The 13,888-nt window shown below is 38.4% G+C and overlaps 1 protein-coding gene across 2 annotated transcripts; it reads left to right on the plus strand.

The window, feature by feature from the left end:
• Nucleotides 1-7,920: 7,920 nt before the first annotated feature.
• Nucleotides 7,921-12,173, plus strand: Cnb (centriole duplication and spindle assembly protein centrobin). Of its 2 annotated transcripts, XM_076315804.1 has the most exons (8): nt 7,927-9,697; nt 9,783-9,891; nt 9,970-10,662; nt 10,730-10,956; nt 11,067-11,269; nt 11,353-11,609; nt 11,680-11,838; nt 11,901-12,173. In XM_076315804.1, exons 1-8 carry the CDS (start codon nt 8,238-8,240, stop codon nt 11,988-11,990), a joined length of 3,198 nt encoding a protein of 1,065 aa, XP_076171919.1. In that variant the 5' UTR covers nt 7,927-8,237; the 3' UTR covers nt 11,991-12,173. The 2 variants fall into 2 exon arrangements, with proteins under 2 accessions (XP_076171920.1, XP_076171919.1); XM_076315805.1 differs by lacking the exons at nt 11,680-11,838; nt 11,901-12,173 and having other exon boundaries at nt 7,921-9,697; nt 11,067-11,274; nt 11,353-11,509.
• Nucleotides 12,174-13,888: the final 1,715 nt, after the last annotated feature.

Consider the following 13,888-nt stretch of genomic DNA (forward strand, 5'->3'; position numbering starts at 1 on the left):
CGTTTTAAAGACCAACGCAGTCCTCTGTCTTCCTACATATGTGACCCATCCATTGAAACTATTTCGCGAGATCATCGATCACCGTCTTCCAAGTGAATAAATAATTCTGCGAAACGAGATGAGACATCAGAACCGAGGCGATACGTCGCGACAAATGCAAAGATCGATCCTGCTTATGGTGTACTTTGCGACGGAACCCATTTCGAATTTACTGTCGACGTACGACACGATTGACTACGATTCTGTTCGCGATATTACTTCGACGGGAGACGAATTTCATTCGTTTCTCGCCGTATGAGCGACATCATCTTGCGAATGGTGCGCCAAACCTTAATCGTCTCGAGGTCAAACTTGTCGTCTTATTCGGAATATTTAAGATCCACTAATAGCGACCATAGATCAAGGTACTGTCCTTGAAAATACGATAACTGTTTACGTTGCGCGAGAGAAATATTGTTCACAAGACTAGCCAACATTCATTCTACTTCCTACGTCAATTTCGTGACCTCGTGTATAATTCATGCTGTATCTTAAAATGGCTGTATCTCAAAAACAAGTGGTTCCAATATTTATTAGACCTCTCTCGATAATTTTAAACTCCAGAATACTTCACTAGATTCTATTCACCCTGCGGTCCGCGTTTCCCGATCCGCGTCAAACATTGCTAAACACACCCGGACAGACGATAAAGGAAAATAAAATGATCAATTTTAAAAATCGATTTTCCGAAAAAATCGATGCAGAAAAAAATTCTATTTTACATTCTTTGCGTATTTTCTCACCTAGAATTGTCTTTTCCTCGATCCGCGTCGAGCATTGCAACACATACTCGGGCACACGGTAAAAGAGGATAAAATGATCGAAAAATTCGGAAGCTTCCGCGACTGGGGTATGGCTGACGCAGAACGGAACGATATACCGCAAATGCTGCGGGTGGATGCATCTCAAGAGATCGGATGGCATTCGAGAACAGAGCAGAAGGCACAAAGGGGAAAGAGTCAGAAGCCAAAGAAGAGAGGGAATCGGAAGAGAGCGAAACAGAGAATCGAGACTCGATGCACTGCAGAGACAGCATAGCCATCGGTCTTGCCGCGGTTTTCCAAGATCCTCGAGTTTATCTCGGGGAGTTTATCTTCGCGAACGGCAGGGAAGTGATCTAAGTTTCATCCGGTTGGCGGACCGTCAGACTCGAGGCTATTCGGCTGCTGGTTATCTTTCAGTGGTGTCAAGAGCCTTACCTAACACAGCCCTCGATAACGTCCTTTTCGCGTAGTTACACGCCGATCTATCATGCCACCGAGAACGTATTTTGTATCGCGTATAATGCACGCGCGAGAGTGTTCGGTTCAACTTTTTGTAGAAAATCATCCGTGAACATTTACAGCAACGTACCACGAAAGATGAAGTTACACGAAACGCGATAATTCTTTGCTGTATTGTATTTACAAAAGAATGAATTTTTATTTCACAACGCGGAAGATCGCGTTACCTGGTCGATATCGAAATGAAATTGCAACGGTTTAGGGATCGAATTTCCAAAATAATGTTGACGTGGAAAAAGAACCGGCAGCTGTTAGGGGTAAAATACTGTTTCGGGAGGAGAGTTCCTTGAGCTTTTTCGGGATTCTCCGGGTAAGGGTGGTAAGGCAGCAAGGTTTGGAAAATTGTGTTTGAGAGTACGAACGGGGTTTCGGGTTCGGTGACGCAGGACTAAAAGGACGTGGGGTACGGATAATGTAAAGTTCGGATGACGTGGGGTTTGAACGATGGACAGAAGGTTTTGAGCGAGGTTGGAAATATTTGCTGCGAGAGAAAATATTCATGCGCGAACAAGGCACGGGTACGTTCCCGTGCGATAAAAATGTTAAAACTCGGTAGAAAATAATTCGAGAATTTTAAACTTAAGAGGCGTGTCCTTGTTTCTCGTTTTTCGACTTGAGAACGAGTTTTATATACCCACGTTATCTGTACCGCTTATTTCTTCTCGCCACGAGGTGGCACGTTCATTGTTCACGGTAAGAAAAATAATTATTCTCGATTTTTGAATTTCTCGAACGAAAAGAGACGTTAAGGTCAGTGAACGAAAAGGGGGTCGATTCAAAAATTAATATCAACTCTGTTCTATTAACCATAGCGGCTACACGTTTCCAAAGACTCCGACGCACGTACTAAAAAAATTAGTTCGTTTTATCTCGAACAACGTTTGCTTTACACCGTTGCTGTTCGGAATAAAAATTTGTTCCCTCACGGGAATGAGAACTCGCTTTTTCATTACTCTGTTAATTTAAATCGTTCTACACGGTTTGTAATTATTCTATGTAAATTAGCAGAGCGAATTGATTTTATCGAATACTTCATCAAAGCGAAAAAGACCCATAAGCACGACCCCGTTTGACATTCCCTTCTAGTCCTCGTTCGAAACAAAGCTTTGCACTTTTAACTTCAACCGGTCGCGAGAAAATCGTATTCTCGACGTAAAACCAATACCGTATTCGCGCGACATTCGTCACGGTAGCGGTGTTAAATACAATACACCCGCAATACAATGTTCACCGGGAAACGCAACAGCTCTGATTAACAATTTTCTATCCCCTATTTCCTTAACCTTCGCGCCTCGACCGGTTCGCAATTAATTTCCGTTCTACTTTTCCCAACGCTTCGTCGCGAATTTTTTCTCAGCCCATTGAAATCGCAATCTCTGCTTCAGCGAGAAGGAATATTTTCCTACGAGACACTCGTGTATTTTCCCCTTCGATCTTAAATTAAAAACTACACGAAATAAAATGCCTCTTCACGGTCATGGAATTGTTATCCAAGAAGAAATACTCTAAGAAGAAATATTTTCCAACCGTCACGCACCGATAACCGAGTCGAATCCTACGCCGAGGGACGCGTATATATTTACATTCGGAATTAAAATAAAACCGGCGCGTACGGTGACAATGGACCGCCCTTTATCGCGATCCTAACCAACCCTGGTGGACAATACAAACGAGGACAATACACGTTTAGTTCCAGCGACCGAAAATGGACGCGCGAGTGGAACGCCGGTGCCCGTTTGACCGATAGAGCGCCAAGGGTTAAATTTGCTTTCTTCGTCGTCGTCTTTGTCGTCGTCGTGGTGGTGGTCGTTGTCGTTGGAACCTCTCGATTCGCCAGCATCGACCCCGTTAGGCCCGAGTTATTAGTTATCAGCCGGTTACCACGGCGTTGTCAATGTTCTCTCTCCTTGGTCCAGGTTATTGATCGACCGTTCGGAAGATTCCTGGCACCGGGGTCACTTCTGGTAGACTGCTCGTCTAGCAGGAAGCAGAGTGGTAGTTATCCCCAGAAAAGAAGATCGGCCAACGAACTTATTGATTGTACTTTTCGAACTGGTTCTATACGTACGCAGCGTCTGCTGACTGTTGCACACCGCGACGGATCAAAAGTCCTCTCCAGCCACCGCGACGATCCTGCTCAAATTTCGTCGCGTTTGCTGATTCCCCCCCCCCACGGAGTCCTCGTTTCGTCGCTTATCGTTTTCGATTTGTTTGTACAGGTTACTCCGCGTAGAAATACCAAATATTACGCCAATGTAGTGCCTGGAGCCGGTGTCGGCGTCGACGCGGGCCCGACTTCGAATGTGGATCGAGATAAAAGTTTATCAAGTTACGTGAATTATGCATGCAGGTCGGCCCGAAATTCCTGCGATCGCGAAAATCGAGCGGTTCTTTGTGAAAAACTCGATCGAAAGCGTGGGAGAAATTGCTTTTTTTTTCTATTTTTTCTTCTTTTTTTTTTTGGTTTCGCACGGAGATTCGTTTTCGGGTAAATTGTTATTGCGATCGGTGATCGAATTATTGCGTTTTAAGTGCGCGATTTGATCGAGAGTTCGGCCAGGAATGGAATCAAAGATGCGCTTAATTCGAAGGAACGTCTTGAGATTGTTTTGAAGGTTTTGTAATGAAGAAAATAGTTTATACATTTTTCACGGATTTCTCGTGTTTGTTGATCGTAATGTTACGTGGATGTGACTATCTCGATCGATTGAGGTTTGTTGCATATGAATGTAAAAGGCGGTGTGATTAAATATTTGTATATGTATTTTCTTTTTTTTTTATTGTTAAAGCTTGGAAATAGTTGTAAGGTGTTGTTACGAATATAATACATTTCTTGGAAAATCAAAGTACCTTTTTAACGGTGTTTTCAATTCCATTCTCGAACAAACTTTGAATAAATAGTAGTTTCAAAGTGTACGATACTATTTAACAATTGTAACCAATTTAATCGAAAGGAATATCACCGATGGTGTTCGCAAATTCCGCTGCAAGTAGAATTAGCGAGTAACGATCAGACACGGCGGACAAGTTGCATTGAATTGCTCGCGTGCCCCAAGGGTTTTCAAAATCAATTTTCTCGAAACTGAAACTCCGTAGGAAAAAAGTTTATCCCACGTTTTCGATTCATTTTTATACGAAGAATTACCCCTGCTGCGTTACAAATTTTGAATTGTATTTGTAGAAAAATATTGCGTGCAAAAACTTCGAAATTCCGAGCGAACGAATATTTCAATTCTTTCAACGAAGTTTCCAAAATTAAGAAACGCTTGGGATCGGACAGAAAATACAATCCTCGTCGAGAAAAAGAAAAAGGGAATTTCAAACACGGTTAAATGTGCTCTCCGAATGTTGTATTATTTGTCACGTGTTATCCATCGAACAACTGTAATCGTCTACTAGACCTAATTTAAGTTTCTCATTGAAAACAATGTAAAAACGAATACCGTGAATATTTCTATACTTACCGTGAATATTTCGTTCAACGATGTTGTTGTTGCGCCACGTAAAAACGAAATTCCCGACTTGTTACTTCTGTATAACAATTTCTCGAACTTACATTTATTTTATTAATAGTGTTTTAAAATAATGTAATTTTATATCATAATACATACTATTATAGAACGATGATATAATTTTCGCAAGTTTTGAACAATTGCAATAATTGTTTAAAACGTCGTTACACCTCGTTACTGTTGCATGCGTTTGCTATTCCAGAAACCGATGACTCCGCGAATGTTTCGATGAGAAAGTAACTTATTGCAAAGGAGTATTTACGAGGGCATGTTTTATCGAAACTTTTCCACCGAGAATAAACCATAACTTATCCGATTCGAGGCGACTGGTTACTTGGATCTCGGGAACGTTCCATTGGATGGTCGGAATGCGTTCCGGTGAAAAGTACAAAGCAAAAATCCTATCTATTTTGCCTTTCCCGCCGATACGACGAGTACCGATGATTCATAGACGAATCGTACCGAGAACTTTGGAAATTTCGAGACATTAACGCGCGCGGCGAAAGTTCACCTATTCGATCAGTGACAATCGTTCGATCCGCGTTGTTGTTCCCCGTTCATCATGGACAAAGAGGCACGGCTGATTCTTCGCGTACGAATCGTTCAACGACGACTACGAAACACCGTCAAGGGAACGGAAGAGAACGTGGAACACGATTTCTACTGTATAGATATACATACACCGACTATATTTAACGTATATTGAACGGCAAACGCCGTAAACTAGTATCGAGTGTCTGTTTCCACTAGCGTTACGAATTGTATAGGAAGAACAATGGGAGGAAAGAAAGAAGAAAAAAAAAAAACGAAAAAAAAAAGAGAGAGAGAGAGAAACGAAGTGTATTTATAAAACGGGACAGATGATTTTTAGTGCGGTTAAGATCCAACGAGGAAATTTGATACCCAAATTCGTTAACCGAAGTTCGTGTAAATTAGTCGCCAGCAAGCTCCGTTTTCGAGAACGTTGTTTTATTTCTCTACCCCTTGGTCCCCTCCCTGATACATATGCGTGTGTGTGTATATGTGCGTGTACGTGTGCATGAGAGAGAGAGAGAGAGAAACTGGCTCGTACTCTATTCAAATTTCACCTTATTGACAAGATATGGTTAACGAGCATTACGAGCCCGTGCAGCCCACGACAAAACGTTCATACTCGGATCGATGCGAATCGTATCGCACCATCGAGCCCCCAAATCGTAGAATATTTCGCGCAGCCACGAAACTCTGCTTCGAAAACGGGCGAGATTCGACACGAGGGGTTCCCCATCTTGCCCATCGAAATCGCTCGTTTCGCGAGGGAAACGCGAAACGATTTTCCACGTTTGCTTTTTTCTTCTTTTCGCCACCACCGCCGCCACCATCACCCCTAGCGCGCGTTTCGATCCACGAGCGCGCGTGCACCATTATCATCGTTGAACCGTGGACAGATAGCTTCGACGGGAACCACTTTGGAAATTTACGACGAGATTCTCGCTCGTCGTTCTTCGAGTTCGTTCCGCTGCGCGGCCATGATTTACGCGATTATTATAGATACAAGACGTAGTCTAATGTGATATTCATACGCTATAAAAGTTTTTACATTGCACCTTCAACCCCGCCCAATCCCCCCCCCCCCCCGTACTCCTAGCCCGCTTTCTTTTACACCTAGTCTCGAGTGTTTCCCATCTACCTGTATCTTTTTTATATTCCGCGCGATACGAGAATGCACACGATTCTGGAACGTTTCACTGCGTACTTTAAGCAGGTGTATATTATTAATACGAACGAGGTAAATATTGTAGCTATACGAGGCGAGGTGCATTTGAATTACAAAAGTATAATAAAATGATACGTTAACAACGAACACGGCCTTCGTCTGTTAAATTTGCCACACCGTGATCCCGATTCTGTTACCTTTGAAATTGGTCTCGACGATTCGATGACGCGAAGTTTAAGGATTGTAAAATAATATAGATCCTACATATTAGCCCGAAAGTTGTGATTAAACGAGAGATAATCGGGTAGATTATTTTATTCGAAATTTGAAAGAAACTGGGGTAGAATTAAATTATATAAGAAGAAAAGGACTCGACGAGTGTTACTCCAGTACACGTTTACCTTAACGAGATAAAGGGACAAGCTTGTCCAAAAGAGGTGGATTTTTCAACTTGGTGTTCTTCGCGCTGCAAAGAGAGAAGTACGTGCAGGGTTTTTTAAAACGAGTCAAATTTATGTAACGTTTCTTTCTTCATAGATTTGTACCAGTTATGACCGAGCGAATAATCTGAAAAGATCAGCCACATAACGGAACGATATTAAAAAAAGGATGTATACAACGTGCCCGAGACGAATGCAGCCGAGGTCCATTAATTCTTTTCTCGTTTCTCGTGAACAGAAAGTCACCAGCTCTGGCACCGAACAAGACGTCTACTCGAAGGAGATGGACCTTTGAAAAGAATTAATGGACCCTCCGCGACATTCTTCTCGGGCGCTAATGGTACACGAAAAAACTGAAGCAGTGCGTGACTGCGCGACTCAACGTACACGAAAGATACAGCAGTCTAGGTCGGTGCCAAATATGTTGGCCGTTCAAGGCCACTCCCCTCCACTCGTAACTGTAGACATTATCTCCGCCCCCTCCTCATGAGCGCATTTGAACTTACAGCGGTGTCTTTGAACCGGTAATGAAGTTTACTTGTCTTTCTCTATCACGGTAAGTGAAGAAAAAATATTTATTTGTCAGTTCAACGATAAAAGTATTTATTACGTATCTACGTATGCACGTGTGTTTTTGCTGTGTACAGTAGTGATTCTAATTGTCACCGAAATAATTAATTTTTATGTTCAATTTCAATTTCTACACGTAACGGCGTTAAAATTTTATTCCAACTTGAATCGATAACATTAGAAGTGAAACGAAAATGACAAGAGGGTTAGCGAGCTCCCGATTTGTATGACATGCGAAAACATTGCTTGCAAGGTCTGTTTTATATCTTGTCCCGTGGGGTACCATTCCAGGACCGAAAAATGTCCAAAGTTTATCGTGCTGCCATCTACTGATAGCATCGCGTACTTCTGTATCGGTTAGTACGGCGGGGATGCTTCCCTTTAAAGTACGTTTGTTTGGTTAGTTTGTTTACAAATTTTTTAGAATCTATATAATGTAGTGAGATTTATTATTAAAAGACCAGGAACAGAATATTTTACTGCTCTTTCGGAATGTTTGTGCATCATTTATATAATTAAGGTTTACATTTTTTTCTCAATATTATGACAAAGTAGTAAACCTGAAACTGTTGTTTATATTGCTTGCTTCTTTTATATATGTGGAGGGATGTGTAAATACCCTGTAAATACTTGTATATTTCAACGAAATTTACAATAGTCGGATCTGATTTGCTTTGGTGTGAGGAAATTCAAATGGATGATGAGCGATTCTGATGATACCGATGTTTTACTCCTAATTCCCCCTGACCTGTTCCTTGTACCGCCATCGTCGGACTCCGATGTTAGTTCTGATCACGGGAAGGCAGACTACACCAATGGAAGAACTGGAGTGATATCGGAACTCGTGGAACATATGCAAACTTTAGAAAGCAGAATTAATGCTATCGAGTTCAAAGATTCTAGCTTAGATGGTACTTTGCTAAATAATTCATGGGATTCCCAAATTCAAAATAACTCGGCTACCAAATTTAGACAGATATTACCTAGGACTAATTTCTATGTAAATCAGAGCTGTAGCTTACAAAATACACCTGTAAAGCCTCGACAATCCTTGTCTGTTCCATCAACTCCTCATGGTTACTCATTATCAAACCATACTAATTTTAGTCAGAATGACGTGAAATCGGGGGATTGTTTTCCTATGGCTACTGGTACTAATACAACTAACGCTAATGATGATGGTAAGGAGAAGCATGGTTATCTAATATCCCATTCTGATTCCTCTGTGGTATTACCGTCTGGTTCTCGGAGTGTGGGTTTCCCGCATGCCACTGCTCCTTCCAAAGGAGAACTTTGCTCTTATCCACTTGATCATTGTAAAAACACAAATAATATATATGTTAAACCTCCTTCCAATCAATTGCATTCAATGCCATCTACCTCGACTTTATTTAGCACAAGGGGACAACCGCATTCGTGCTCTAGAACTAGTATACAAGATATGGAGCTCTCTGAAGTCAATGAGTTACTCCAAGAAATGGAGGTCACTGAATTAGAACTATCCAAACGAATAAATAGAGTCTCGATACATCAGTGTCACAAAGAACAAAATGATATGTTATTATCTAGCCACAACAATGATGTTTCTGCAAGCAAAATTCACAATAATCCACGTAAAAGTTCTATTAACCGAAAATTGGAGTTCGAATTACAAGACTTGAATCAATATCACGATGTTGGACAAGTTGTATCTAAAAAAATATGTTCTGATGTTTTCCCTGATATATCTTTACCGTATCGTAACTCTTTCAGTTTTGATGAAACTGACAAAATAATCTCGGAATTTAAAACATGGGAACAAAATGTACAAAAACCAACATTAAAAGCAGAAGAGGTAGAAGGTACAAGTATACAAAAAGGTACAAACAATATTGATAAATCAGCTATAAAAGCAAATAGTCTAAAAAAGAAAGAATCGGTTACCGACCAAACTCCCTTGTGCAAGGATGATGTAAATAATGGTGTAAGTGCAGTTAGTGCATATAATGTACAATCACATCCAATACATAAAAGTATAGAATCTTCGTTGCTTAGCGAATTAACACAATATAATAGTTCTCAACAAAATAGCAATGTTCAACATATGAAACAGATGCACAATGCATCGTGTACTAAAAGCACTGCTCATGCTTCGACAAATACAGATTTTTTTCCAAGGTATTTTCATTACAATTATAATATATTATGGTATATCTATTGTCCTACATTTGCAAAATTCTAAAACTTCTTATGTTCTTTTCAGGAAATCGCAACGACTTTTGTCATTGTCAGATTTTTGGGATAACAATAGCAATAAATCTCAAGAAGAAATGCGTAGAATTAAATTAGAAGAAGAAAAATTTCGTCGAGAGGTATGTAAAAATTTACATTCACACATTTCTTTCATTATTAATAAATTGATGTAGTTAGTAATATAAAATATTATGCAGCATTGTGAACATTTAATTCAAGAGCTTCAGAAACGATTGTTAGAACAACAAGAAAAAGTTGCAGTAGCACTTAGAGTGGATAATGAAAAGAATGAATTGATTGCACAGTTTCATAATGCATGGTCTAAATTGAAACAACGTGTGCACGTCTTAGAAAATGAATACAATGTTTTACAAACAAATTTAAAAACGGTGACAGAAAAACATCAGTTAGAAATTTCAGAATTTCAGTCACAAATTAAACGTTGCGAAGGAGAATTATCAAAGGCTTTAGATCTTGCAGCTGGTTACAAAGAAAAAAGTGATACAGTGATGAAGGAAAAGGTAGAGTTATTAAAATGTCATGCTGATGAATTAGAGAATTACAAATCATTTGTGCAAGAAGCAGAAGGTAGATCCGAGCAACTAAAAGTAGACTACAAAAAAGTATTAGAGAAAAATAAACAGACTGAAGAAACTTTAAAAAGTCTTCAACAAGAATTAGGTAAAGAGCGATTGAAAGGTGGAGAAGTTAGAAATGAAATGAACGTTATCCACAAAGCATTAGATACTTGTGAAGCCGAATTAACTGTATTAAGGCAAGAAAAAGAAAATTTACAATTAAAATTAAAGGAAGAGATTACTAGGAATACAATTTTAGAGCAGAAAAATGCTGCACTACATTCGTCGATCGATGATGCTAAACAAGCAGAGGTAGTCTATTAATCGACATCTTCTTGCATTCATAAATGTTTATTCATTTATTAACCACATTTTGCAGAAAGTAGCCAAGGATGAAACGAAATCTCTTGCAGAAGAAAAAGAAAAAGTTCGATCCGAATTGCAAGAAGTTTATCAGAAACAAGTTGATGAAGTAGTAAAGGTAAAATTACAAGAGTTTCAAACTCAACTTGATGTTGCTGAATCAGAATTTCTTGAAGAATTAAAAACCAGGCAACAAGTTATTGCCGAATGTGCAGCTAGGAAAATTAAAGATATTATAGATAAGTATGTTTGCTTCTGCTTTAAGTACATTTTTATACACATTCGAAATAAAAAAAATACACAATATAAGTACAATAGAGTAACATATATAGTATAATTATTAAATTATTCAGACATCGATTAGAAATAAATTTACTAGAAGAAAAACATAAAGAAGAGAAGCGACTATGCGACCTTCAGTTAGCGCAAGTTCTACAAAAGTCGTCCATTTTAGAAACAGAACTCAGTTCTCAACGCGCTACTAAATCTCAACTTGCCGAACAGCTTCATTCCGTAATGCAGAAGCAATGGCAACAAGCCTTGCAAATTATATCGGGTGAAGTTAAATAGTCGCCATTTTACTAATAATAGAATATTTTTGGCAGTTCAACCAATAATATCATTTCTATTAAACTATAGGTGGAAATATGGAGGACTTGACACCTCTTCAAAAAATTCACGCTGAGAAATTATTTAAAGGCCCAAGAAAATCCGAATCAATGCCAAATTGTTTTGCGAAAGTTTTTCAAGAACCAATAAGGTTAACCTTACAAACGCCGGATACGAAAAATTTTCACGATCAAGGTGAAAGTATGAGTACTATCACGCCGACCGACGACACCCCATTAACAAGTAGGAAAGAATCAAAAGATGATCTTCGTAAATATGTAAAAATGGTCGGATTTATTTGAATTTCACCATTCTTTTACAATTAACCCAATACCTATTTAATCAAATATTTTACAGATCGCAGAGATGCAACAGTCGAGGGACGACTTCTTAAAAATTAGAGAACATATGCCAAGCCCACCTTTAGTATGTAGAGAGGTTCCACGAAAACACTATATGAAAAAAGAACTAAGTATAAAGGACGAAGACAGTATTACATGGCAACCTCCATCAGAAGTAATTTCATTACTGAATTTCGAATTATGATAATACTTTAACGTTATAATTTCAATTTTCAGACCACACCCGATACTAGCGAATTTATTCCAATTTCACAAAAAGTTGGTACAAAAGGAGATCAACAAAAGAATAAACCACCGTGGAAATGATCTACTATTTATAATTTTAAAATTATTGACTATAGTATTAACAAACTGAACCATGGACCATGTTCATATACTGCATTTAATTAGCCATAATTAAAATATTTACTATATATATTTTTTACTCTAATACAATGGATTTTATATGTAAAAAGATTAAGAAATGAATATTGATTTCTTTTTATTTAACCTCATTTTCTTCAATAAAATATACGCGGGCGTATCCTCCTCTCAGAGCCGGCACCATTCATTAATTCATTCTTGCTACTACTGTATAAAGGAAAAGGATGTTCGATAAAAAAAAAAAGTAGAATGATAAGCTGTGTATCTGTTTTCTCAGATTAGACTTAATTTATACATGCCCGTGTTGGAGGCATGTATCTTCGGACAACGATATTACCTCATACTCTACGTGATAAGCATATTTTTGTACGCGAAGAAATTTATTTTTTACGCGTCTGCAATACAATAATAGATTATTAATCGAATAAAGAACAGATGGAATCGTGTCTCTTCGGTTTATTATCCTCCCTTTCAAAGAATAACGTCATCTAATAAGAGTCTAGTTGCATTTAGCCTCATCCAATTCGCAAGATAAATTATCGCATTTCAATTCAGAAAAATGAATCATTGCAATAAGAGTTGTTCAAAATTTAGAGTTATCTGCACACGAACAATACCCTGACAATAATATTCCACGCTCTGAGTCATCACCAACCACGGATTCAAGGAAAACATTTCTCAAACCGGAACACAGATGTGGCGATCTTCAATGTAAACAACTGCATTGTGTGTTTTATTTGGACAAATATTTTCAACGTTGTGTCATTTACCGTGAATCAGGAAAATGACAGAATTACTTAGATATGTCGAACACGTTTCCGTGCAGCGAGATGGTATGTTGAAGTTATTCAGAGAACTGTTACTGAATTGTTTATCGATAACGTTTCTTGAATAAGAATCACGAAAGAGCAGAGAGAACATGCGACATTCGAATTCTAAGGTGCATACTAATTCAATACATATCAACTTAAGCGGCAATTGTGGCACGTGTATCACAATCAAAATCAAAAGTGTCACGATCGTTCGTACGTTTCATGTACTTAATGAATTCTTCAACTTCTCTATTAACATTTTCCACACGTTACAACTATACGAGCGACAGGATAAAATAATACGTTATTCTACGTACCCTTACTCGAACAATATCTTCACATTTGAGTTTCTGTTTCTTATACAGCGCCTTGATCATCGTTATCTCTTGATTACGGGACAGAATATTTCGATGCTTTCGATCATCGACTATCAAAATGATTTATCGTATAATTTCAATTGTACGCAGTTGGATGAAAATGTGGCTCGACGAACGAATGGAATATTAATTAACTTGAATGGAATTCTATTTAAAGAACGATATTTAAAAACTAATCACGTTGTCTGAGCTCGAAGTAGCTGTTCTCAAAATGTTAATTTACAGATTCTAGAATTATTAGGTCAGTAGGACTTCTCCTACTGGTTTCTCAAGCGTACGATGTAATAATAAAATACAAGATGATTCGAAATGATTGTAAAGTACGACGAAAGAAAAATTATATTTCTATTTATGCGTTCTGAAAGTAAACTCGATTCTTTGAAACAAGACACTACAATATTTTATCGATATTTTGTTACACAAAGAAAGTTGAGTTCAGCTAGGTATGATATTATTTAAGATCACAGGAAGTCATAAATAAAATCTACGTATAATGAGCATCTTGATATCGAAGACGAGAAAAACATCGATGCACTTAGCCATCGTTTTCAATACAAAGGTGCTCATTATGTATTTATTTTCACCGTGTAATAAATATTTTACGTTCATTCCTCGTTCTGACTGCGATAAAAATGTACTTTTCTGATCGTGT

This window comes from Ptiloglossa arizonensis, chromosome 7, assembly GCF_051014685.1.
Source record: "Ptiloglossa arizonensis isolate GNS036 chromosome 7, iyPtiAriz1_principal, whole genome shotgun sequence".
NCBI classification, from domain to species: domain Eukaryota; kingdom Metazoa; phylum Arthropoda; class Insecta; order Hymenoptera; family Colletidae; genus Ptiloglossa; species Ptiloglossa arizonensis.

What these genes read in the sequence shown, in the direction of transcription:
- Cnb (XM_076315804.1), top strand. Translation starts at nt 8,238, where the DNA reads ATGATGAGCGATTCTGATGATACCGATGTTTTACTCCTAATTCCCCCT. An exon ending in ATTAAAGATATTATAGATAA is followed by an intron (nt 10,957 to 11,066) that starts GTATGTTTGCTT and finishes TAAATTATTCAG; the next exon opens with ACATCGATTAGAAATAAATT. An exon ending in AGCCTTGCAAATTATATCGG is followed by an intron (nt 11,270 to 11,352) that starts GTGAAGTTAAAT and finishes ATTAAACTATAG; the next exon opens with GTGGAAATATGGAGGACTTG.